This window comes from Fonticula alba (genome assembly GCF_000388065.1).
Source record: "Fonticula alba strain ATCC 38817 unplaced genomic scaffold supercont2.7, whole genome shotgun sequence".
Taxonomy (NCBI): domain Eukaryota; order Rotosphaerida; family Fonticulaceae; genus Fonticula; species Fonticula alba.
In genome coordinates, this window is record NW_009242977.1 from 1008956 (window position 1) to 1019109 (window position 10154).

Sequence of the window (10154 nt, forward strand, 5' to 3'; positions counted from 1 at the left end):
CCGCTTCCCCTTCAACCATGCTTTTCTATTCCTTTTTCAAGACCCTCGTCGGGAAGCCCGTTGCCGTGGAGCTGAAAAATGGCGTTGTTATCCGTGGCGACCTGACCAGTGTCGATCAGTTTACCAACCTCAAGCTGGAGAACATCCAGGTTGTCGATGACCACCTCTACCCTCACATGGTATGTTTGGACCTTTTCTCTTTCCATCTTCCCCTTCGGCTTTGCGCGCGCGCGCGCGCGCGCGCGCGCGCGCGTGTGTGTGTGTGTGTGTGTGTGTGTGTGTGTGTGTGTGTGTGTGTGTGCACATGCAAATGCCCTTGGTTCCCCCTTGCCCACCTGCCTCCCGTCCATATCTTGCGGTCGCTCTTCCTCTTCTCTTTAGTCTCGCCCTTTCTTTCTCTCTCTCTCTCTCTCTCTCTCTCTCTTTCCGCCCCTTTCGACACTCACCTCTCTTTCCTCCTCCCTGCCGCTCACTCCCTGCCCTCCGCTCCCGGCATTTCCGACCCCCTCTGGCCGGCCTCTTCCCCTTCCCTCGCGTGATGCACGTGCAGTCCTCGGTCAGCAGCTGTCTCATTCGTGGCAGTGTTGTGCGCTATGTGCACCTTCGCCCGGACGATGTGGACTGCGACCTGCTGCAGGATGCCACCCGTCGCGAGGCGGACCGCCACAAGCAGGAGGCCGCCGCGGCTGCTGCCTCGGCGGCGGCCCCGAGCGCCGGTCGCGCTTGATGCCGTGTGTACCTCTCGCTGCGGCTCGTCTCTCTGGTCTTCTCCTGTTCTCGCCCAAAAATACACGGACCCATTGCCGTCGGCCTGCCCCGGGTCCTCTGTGGCTCCTCTCCCGCATTTGAGCTGCCCCCCCCCCCCCCCCCCCCCGGTCGGGGAGAAAGCCCATGGTGGCGAGAGGGGACAAAGGAGGTGCCTCATTTCTCAAGGGTATGTGTGTATTCCATTGTGGAAGGGCAGAGACCTGCTCTGCATGGGTGGTGATGGGCTCTTGCCAGCGCGCGGGCATGGCGAATGGCCATGGATGTGTGTGTGAGAGAGAGAGAGAGGGAAGATGTCCTCCCTCCTCTCCCCTCCCGGGGCCCGCCTCCAGCGCCGCTCTCTGTCGGTGCTTACCGCGCCTCAAACCAGACGATGAAGACCCCGGTGCTGCTGGGGATCCACCCCATCGGAGTGGTCGGCCACATGAGGGCCCGGAGCGCCTGCAGGGTCCTTGGGCCAGGGGTGTTCGGCCTGACGGTATTGTTGCTGGTGTTGCAGGAGCAGGTGGTTTTGGTGGAGCTGCTGCTGCTGCATCAGATGGAGCTGCTGCTGCTGCTGCAGCAGCAACATCTGCTGCTGTTGTTGCAGCTGAACATGCATAAAGTGCTGCTGCTGCTGCTGCTGCTGCTGCTGATAAAGATGGGGAGCCGGCCCCGGCGGGGGGGCTGCCCCTTCGTAGCCCGGGAGGAATGTGTTGGCCGCGGCGGCCAGGATGGCCGGATCCACCGGGCCATCCTGCTGGAGGGATGCCTGCAGCGCCTCCAGGTACTGTTGCTGCCGCAAGGCCTGAACATGCTGCTCATATTCGGCCAGCTGCCGGAGGTACTCGGCCCCAGGGTCGTAGTCCGCCCCGCCATGCGGGTCTCCGGCTTCCTGTCTATCGGCCCAGTACCACTGCTGATCGGGGTGAAGGGATTGGTGTGGGAGATGCTGTTGCAGCAGCAGCTGCTGCTGCTGATGCTGCTGTTGGGCGTGGTACTCTTGGTAATACTGCAGTTGCAGCAGCTGCTGCTGCTGCTGTTGGCTGACGTACTCGGGATAATGCTCTGCCGGCTGGGCCGACTGGTGGCCAAGAACCAGCTCCATCTCGAGGAGCTCCTCCAACGGCAAAGTGGCCGCCTCGTGTGGCAGCACACCAAGTGACTCGACCACCGGGCCGGCCGTGCGTCCGGTCGTGGTGGCCTCATCACGAGCAGCAGCGGCCAGGGCCGCCGCATGCTCGGCTCGAGCGACGGCCCTTTGAAGTTCGTCGGCCGCCCGCCCGCGCGAGGGGTGCTCCTCGGCATCGGCCCCGGCGGGGGCCAGTGTGCCGCCAGGCCAGCCGGCCATCGGGTCCTCGTCAAGCCGCGCCGCTCGAGCAGGCCGCTGGTCCGGCTGACCTTGCCCGGTGTGCGACGAGTCTACCGGCGAGTCGAGGACCAGCGAAGAGGAAGAGCACTGCCCCAAGCGGCGATGGTAGTGCCGCGTGTCGATGGCAAACGAGTCCAAGGCCAGGGGATGGCCATCGCCACTGGGGCCGGGGGGGCCTGGAGTGGAGGCGCCCGAGGCCGGGGGCGCACCCGAGGCCGGACCATCGGGCACCGGGGATGCCGCGGGCCCGGGCGAGGTGGTGGCATCCAGCGCCGGGGACATGCCGGGCGAGCCGGAAGCCGCGACCGCCACCCCCCCGGCCGGGGAGTGGTGGTGCGCCCCGAAGCCACTGGCCCCGGCAAAGTGCTTTCCGGCGCTCGATCGCCGGGTGAGCGATGCCGACCGGACGGGCCGCATCGGGCCCCCGGTGTCCGGAGGCCCCGGGGGGAGGGGCGACAGCCGCCACCGGTCAGGCCCGACATGGCCAAAGGACGAGGCGGAGGGCGAAGACGACGAAGGGGGGATCGGAGGCCGGCTCGAGCCGGGCCCTCGTGTCAGGCGGGACTGGTCGAAGCTGTGGCCGCGCATGTGCATCGGGGCCCGGGGGTCATCGAATGCCGGCGGTCCATTGGAGATACCGGCCGGCGAGCGGGAGGAGGCCTGAAGGAAGTCCAGCGACGGGCTGAAGGACATCGATCGGGGGAGGACCCCAAAGGCCGAGGGGGGCAAGTCCCCGGGCGGGTGCCCGAGCAGCGGCGGCGATCCGCGGCCCAACGGCGCCGCCGTCGAATGCAGCGCCGGATACGGGCTCCCGGCCGAGGCAGCCATGAAGGCGGCCGCCGAGTAGTAGGGATCGTCGGCCGGCGGCAAGAGCGGCGGCAGGAAGGGCGACGCGCGGAACATCAGCCCGGGAAGACTGGTCGACCGATTGTGCGAGGGGGAGACCGTGGCAGCGACGGCCGCCGCGGCCGACAGGACCACCGGCGTCCCGGCCAAGCCCAAATGCTCGAGGGAGGGCGAGTCCCCGCGCGAGAAGGAGGGCGACCGCGCCCGGGGAGCCGGCGAATCAACCGCGGCCGTGGTCGTGGCGGTGCCAGTGGCGGTGGCGATGCCGGCGGCCGAGCCGGCCGAGCCGGCCGAGCCTGCGCCAATGTGACCAGGGGACGCCTCGGCTCGAGCTCCCCGCGACCCCGGGCCCAGTTCCCCGGTGCCTGGGGCCCACCCCAGGGGGCTAGGTCCTGTCGGGCCGAGAGAGGCCCTGCTACCGGGCCGGCTACCGGCCGTCGGCAGGGCACCCGACGCGGCCGCACCATGGGCACGCGCGTGTGCCGGGGCCGTGGAGCATGCATGCGCCAGTGGAGACTCGGCCGCGGTGTTCAGGCCCGCGGTGGCGGCCACCCCGGGCCCGGACCGTGACTGGGCCGCTAGGAACCCGGCCCATGTCCAGGACCGGAAGTGCACACACACCAGAGCCCCACTCCCATCGGGCGAGTGGCGCGTCGCCAGGCGCTCGAGGGTCAGGTCGTCGGCCGGCGGGCTGTGGTCCACCAGCCGGGGGAAGATCAGCCCAGACTCCCGGCAGTATGACACGCTGGAGCACACGCCCGAGGGGTGGTCCTCGGGCGGCGCGGCGTACCCGGTCCCGGGCGAGGGGAAGTACGGTAGCCGGACCACCTCCTCAGGGTCATGCTGCTGGACATCGTCGGGCCCCGGGCGAGCGGGCAGGCGACGCCCCGGATCGCCGGGCGCCCCGGTGGCCGAAGTGCCAGGGGAGGGCATGTCGCCATTGCGAGGGCCGGTGACGGCCTCGACCTCGGCCTCGACCTGGATCCTGGGTGCAGCCTCGGCCGCGGCATCGGCCGCATCGGCGGCCCCCTTGGCGATGGCTGCCCCGTCGGGGGCAGCCTCATGACCGGGGCCGAGATCGCCCGGCATGGCCGGGACGCCGGCCGATGCCGATGGCCCGGAGGCCTGGGTCACGGCGTGCCAGCTCCCTCGGACATTCGGATAGCGGGGCAGGCTGCCGAGCAATTGGTTGGCGCTCTTCGGCGATGAAGACAGGGGGATGTAATAGGAGGAGGTCATGGAGGAGAGCGACGACGTGGAGGGGGAGGCGGACAATGCTGGCGACCCGGATTCCGGGGTGGCCCGGGCTGACCCGGGCCCCGGGCTGCCGGGATCCAGGCCGAGACTCCGAACGGCCGGAGCCCGGGGCGCGAGGCGCGACTCCACCGGCGAAGGGGTGACCAGTGCCATGTCGGCCGGCTGCTCGGGCGACCGGCCGGCGCTGGCACTCCCACCCGCCGACAGGGGAGTCAGCAGCATCGGCGAGGAGGCGGCCGCCGGCAGGGATCGCGAGGGCGAGGGCGCCGCCGGGTCCGATGCCGGGGGCAGGGACGCATGCGAGCGTGAGGCCAGCAACAATGGCTTCCCCGGTGTCCGAGAGCGCGGGGCCGTGCCCTCGGACGGGCCGAGCCCCGAGTGGCCGGGCCCTCCCCCGGCGGGCCCTCCCCCGCGGCCGGCCATGTCCGACGGCTCTGCCAGCGGGTTCGGGCCGGCGCCGGGTCCGGGGGCGGTCGGCCCGCCCGGGGCCCCAGCCACGCCGGAGGCGAAGGACAATTTGTGCAGCCGCGAGAAGGACAACCGCAGGCGCTTGCTCAAGCTGCTGAAGCGATTCCGGTATTGGGCCTTGGTGGCCGGGCTGCCGCTGTCGGCCGACGAGGACCCGCCGTCCGGGGTGAGGCAGCGCTCCGACCCCGGGCTCGGCGAGGGGGGGATGCTGCTGACCGAGCGCATCCCCGGCTCGGAGGCGGTCTTCAGCAGGGTGCCCAGGGCGGGGGAGGCCCCCGGGGCCGGGGGAAGGCCGCCCAGCGACCGGGTGCTCTGGTTCACCGGGCTGGCTCCAGCCGAGAAGGAGGTCACCGGCGGCCGAGAGGCCGGAGCAGTGGCGCTGCCGGCCGCCGCCGGGGAGCCCCCGGCAGGCTCCATGCCGGAGGCCGAGGATGGCAATTTGCCGGGGCCCGGGCCCCGGGGGTCTGGCCCGGGCCCCGGCATGTCGGCTGGCCGAGGCACCGTCGGCACGCCGACCACCAGCGTCGAGCAGGTCGGCATGGCCCGAGACTCGGGCGTCGAAAGGGCCGGAGGCCGAGCCTCGGGCCGGGCGTCCGGTCGATCATCTGCGCTCAGGGGGGCCTCGGTGCCGAGCGGCGACCGGCCGGGGGAGGTGGTGCGCATGTGCCCCGGGCCGCGGCCCGGCGAGGGGCTTGCCGATGGGCGCAAGCCTGGCACATCGGAAAAGGGCGATGGCGAGGTGAAGCAGCCCACTTGGAAGATGATGGGCGATGACCGGGGCGCATAGGCCGCCCGGATGTTGGCCATCAGGCGCAAGTGTCGCTGGGGGTCTGGACACGGCATGCGCCGGTGGCGAAGGCCAGACAGCCGGAAGGCAAGCCCCGGCATTGGCACCGGAAGGGGCAGCGCGCGCGCGCGGCAAGCAGGCCGGTTAGGCGGGGGAGGGAAGAACGGCAAAAGGGAGCGGGCCCGGGCCCGCGCCGGCTGGCAGCGGAGGGGGCGGCAAGCCAAAGGCACAGCACGCACCTGCCGTGAAGAAGATGATCCGGTGACAGCGTGTCATGCCGGGATCCACCACAAACAGCGCACACAGGGGATCCTCCTCGTGGGAGGCTGCATCCGGCAGGACCGGCCAGCGGGACTGATCGGCCGCGGCCTGGAGGTCCAGCCCGGTGTCGCTGCGCGGCGCGGCAAACACCTCGGGCACCACGCGGAAGAGGGACCCCGGGGTCAGGTAGACCCCGGACCGGGGGCCGGCCGGGTCGGCGGACCCCGGCGGCACGTCAGCCGCCTCCGAGGGGCCCGGCCGGGTCCACTCCAGGGTGGACAAGAGCCACGGCCACCGGAGGCACACGGAGAAGGCCTCGAAGAAGACCGACGCCGTGGAGAGCGGAAGCGGCCGGGGGGCGGCCGCCGGGGTGCCCGTGCGCGGGGAAGTGGGACTCGGTGGCCCGGATGGCCCGGCCAGCCCGGTGGAGCTGCCGGTGGCCGAGCGCCCGGGCCCCGGCGGGAAGTCCAGCCGGTCGGGCGTCGGGGCGCCGGGGTGGCGCAGCCCGGTGGCGGGGCCGCCGCCGGCGCCCGGCCACCCCCCCGGGTGCTCCGGCGCCGACACCAACATCCGCACGATCGAAGGCACCCCGATGGGCGGAGGGGTCGAGGACCAGGCGTCGCGGAAGGTGCGCTCGGTCAGCCCGCCAAACGGCGGGGCCGTGGCCGCCGCGAGGCACGGGTTGGCCGACGCGCCGCCCTGGGCCCAGCGCTGGCTGCGAGCTCGGAGGACCGCCGCCGCGGCCAGCCCGGCCGCCGCCGGGGCCGACATCCAGCTCAAGTCCGACCGGGTGGGCAGATGCTCGATGTTCAGCGGCAGGGGCGGGCTCATGCGCAGGTGAAAGCGGCTCGGCGGGCCCCGGTGCCCGGGGGGGAACCCCTGGTCGGGGGTGGTGGCGCCGCCGGCCGAATGGGCATCCTCGGCCCCGGGTGTCGGGGCCAGGTCGCCCACCGAATGGGCCAGCCGCAGTCCGGCCAGCAGGGGCGCCCCCTGTCCCGGGGGCAAGACAGGCCCGGTGCCGGGGCCACCGGCCCCGCCGGCGATGGGCCCCGGCGTCAGGTATCTCATCGTGGGCGGCGCCTCGGCCAGCGGGGAGGGCGGCTCGCCTGCAGCATCGGCGCCCTGCATCCGGACGCCGATGGGCACCGACTCCGACCGGGCATGGCGGCTGCCGGGGCTCGGCTTGGCCAAACGCGGGAGCGGTGACAGGCGCCCGCCGGCCCCGGCGGCCGGAGAATGCCCGCCGGCCGTGCCAGCAGCCGGGCTCAGCGGCGACAGCGGACTGGCCGGGCTCAGGGAGTCGAGCCCGCTCCCACCGGACAGGAGATTCCCCAGGGACAGAGACCCCGCGAGGCAGCCACCGGCCTGCGCGGCCCCGGACCCACGCGGGCTGAACACACACCCGGCAAAGAGCGAGGCCACCAGGGCCGAGCGCAGGGAGGCCGCGATGATGGCCGTCGACAGGTCGGAGTCCGCGCGCAAGGCATCCAGCTGGCTGCCGGCCGCGGTGAAGAGGTCCGGTGCCGGGTCTGGCAGCGGCAAATCCGGCGACTGGCCGCCAAACAGCAGCCACCCAAGCACCGAGAGGGTGAACGGCCCGGACGGGGCGAAGATGACATTCGGCCGCGGCCCGGCGGACAGGGCCACCGGCCGGACCAGGCCCACGTCCTCCAGGGCCGAGAGGATGCGCCAATCGGTGGCCGTGCGGGTTTCATACTGGCCATTGGACAGCAGCCGGCTGAGGACCGCCACGCCGGGCTGCAGGATCCCCGGGACCAGGGGGCCCCCGGCGGCCATCGCCCCGAGCCCGGGGCTGGTGACCGTGCTGCCGGGGCCCCCGCCGCAGGGCGGCGGTACCGAGCTCAGGAGGCTGGTCGAGGCCGAGTGAACCAGCCGCCGGCCGGGGGTCAGGGCCGAGGCCGGGGTGGTGGCCCCGGTGGCACGGGGGTCCGGCACCCGGCCCGGCGGCGTGCGCGCCAGAATCCGCACCACCGTGCACAGCGCCCGGCCAATGGGCAGGAGGGACGCCTCGCGTGCCAGCCCCAGGGAGGTTGTCAGCCAGAGCCGATAGCACACCCGTCCCGAGGTCGAGGGGGAGGAGGCGTCCCCGGTGCCGGCATCCCCCGCCTCCAGCAGGGTCAGGTCCGTGCCGGAGGAGCGCGAGTGCGACAGGAGGTGATCCGCCGGGCTGGGCGTCGGCGAGGCGGCCCGGCCGGCGGCGTCCACCCGGCGGAGGACATCGGCGCTGTGCGATCGCCCGAGGCCGCCGGAGGTGCCCGGGCTGCTGGGGTCCATTCCGGCGGCGGCGGCGGCGGCGGCGGCGGCGGCGGCGGCGGCCCCGGGGGCGTTGGCCGATCCCGGGCCCGCCGCGGCGCTGCCCGCCCCCGAGGGATTCCCGGCCGAGCCCGGAGCCTGGGCGGCCCCGCCGCCGGCCGGACGCAGGGCCGACGCGGCAGCCGTCAGCATCTGCACACAAGTGACCGCCAGCCCGGGGTGGCCACCAGTTCGGGCACAAATGTCCACGGCAATGGCATCGCCATCGCCAGGGAGCCCGAGCACCGGCGGGCGCTGGGGCCCGGCCGCGGGGAGGGCACCTCCGCCACCCCCATCCACCGCGGCGGGGGCCGGCGCCGACAGGCCTTCCCGCTGGAGCCCGGCATCCGACCGGAAGGACAGCATCGTCGTGGGGAGGGCCTCGGCCGAGGACCGGCCGAAGGTCCAGCCCCGGTCGTGGGACACCTGCTCCAGCAGGGCGGCCACCTGCTCCGGGCCCCACAGGCGTAGGCGCACGCGCGAGCCGGGAGGCCACACCCGGAGCAGAGCCAGGCGCGTCTGGGCGCACGCGGTGCACACCTTGCCCCGGGGCACGGGGCTGGCCACCGGCGGGGGAGCCCCCCCGGAGCCGGGGTCCGTGGCAACCGGGATCGGCCGCTGCAAGTCGCACGCCAGCAGCCGGGCGCACGATCGCGGCGAGCCAAAGAGAACCACCGAGCGCAGAACCTGCCCCGGGTCCCCGGACCAGTGTGCCGAGCTGAGCGCCCGGGCAAAGCTCTCGATGACCGCCGGAGAGGCGCACCGCGACAGGGCATCCACCCCGTCGATGATGAGCAGCGTCCGAGCCGAGGCCGGGGGACAGGAGCAGGCCGCCTGCGGCCGGGCCATCCCCGGGGGCTGGACATCGTCCAAGGACCGCCAGGCCGGCCCGCGCCGAGCGCAACGTGGCGACGCCAGCGGCGGCCCCCCCGGAGCGCCTGCCAGCAGCCGGGTCGGCAGCTCGGAATCCGATGCCGCCCGTCGGAGACCGGAGGAGCCGCCCTCCGGGCCAGGGCCCGGCCCGGCCCCGGGCCGCCCGCCAGCAGGCTGGCCACCTTGCTCGCAATCCGGCCGGTGCCAGCGCGACAGCTCGTCCTCCATGCCCAGGTCGCCGGGGCCCGGGGTGGCCAGCGACTCGGAAATGGCCCCAAGAGGCCCGCCCGCCGCGAAGATGGCCTTGAACCAGGCCAGGCTGGCCTCGAGCCCGGCCCCGGCCGCCGGCAACGTCGGCGACAGGAGAAAGGGCGGCGTGGCGGCCCCGGGCGGGAAGCCGGCCCCGGCCCCGGCCCCGGCCCCGGCCCCGGGCCCGGGCCCGGGCCCGGCCGCCGGGCCAGGGAACGACAGCCCCGGCGGTGTTGACCGCCCGGCACCGAAGGAGGCCGAACGGCGGAAGGCCGCAGCCGCGGCTGCCGGCCCGGGCGGCTCCTGCCCGGCCGGCCCATCGCCCCCAGAGGCATGGGCATCGCCCATGGCCATGGTGGTGCTGGTGGCAATCGCCGCCGGGTGAAGATGCTGGTGGAAGGATGCCTGGCGGCGTGGGTGCAGGGGGTGGTCGGACACGGGCCCGGGGACGGGCGACACCTGGCCCGGCGGGTGGAGCCCGGCAGCGACGGACCCCGGGGCCAGGTGAAGCATCGAGGCCGAGATGTGGGCATTCAACTGTTGCCAGAAGACGGCCGGGTCGTGAAAGGCCCCGGTGGCGGTGCAAGCGCCGACGGACCCGGAGGGAGGGGCCCGGCCGGCCGCCGGCCGACCCCCGCCGAGCCCCTGTGGCCCGGGGGAGGGGCCACGGCCGGACGCCGCCCCGGCCATCCCCTCGCCATGCAGCAGGGGCGACAGCGGCGACGGGGCCGCAGAGTCGCCGTCCGGCGGCTGGGTGCCAGCACTGGCGGGCGGACTGGGCGAGGAGGGCTTGAAGATGTGCTGCTGGCGGAGCTGTGCTTGGCGCCCGGGAGGGGCGCAGCAGCACCAGGATGAGGGAACCTGCGGGTGGAAGTAGCTCCCGAGCAGGGCATTTCCCCCGCTTTGGGGAAGGGTGATGCTGGGGACGCGTGCATCCGTGCGACCGCCCGTGCAGCAGGCAAATCCGTCGGGAGGGGGAGGGGG

General features: G+C 73.5%; 2 protein-coding genes across 2 annotated transcripts in view; one reads left to right on the forward strand and one right to left on the reverse strand.

Annotated features, from left to right (window-relative positions):
- H696_04428 (hypothetical protein) lies at positions 1-842 on the forward strand. Its single transcript, XM_009498304.1, has 2 exons — positions 1-179; positions 551-842. Exons 1-2 carry the CDS (start codon positions 18-20, stop codon positions 725-727), a joined length of 339 nt encoding a protein of 112 aa, XP_009496579.1. The 5' UTR covers positions 1-17; the 3' UTR covers positions 728-842.
- Positions 843-1126: 284 nt separating this feature from the next.
- The window catches only part of H696_04429 (hypothetical protein), a gene marked incomplete at both ends in the record, with an annotated part of 9797 nt that continues 769 nt past the window's right edge, over positions 1127-10154 (reverse strand). The window contains 2 exons of the mRNA XM_009498305.1: positions 1127-5517; positions 5714-10089. Coding sequence (XP_009496580.1) covers positions 1127-5517; positions 5714-10089 — 8767 coding nt within the window. The remainder of the gene's footprint in view (positions 5518-5713; positions 10090-10154) is intronic.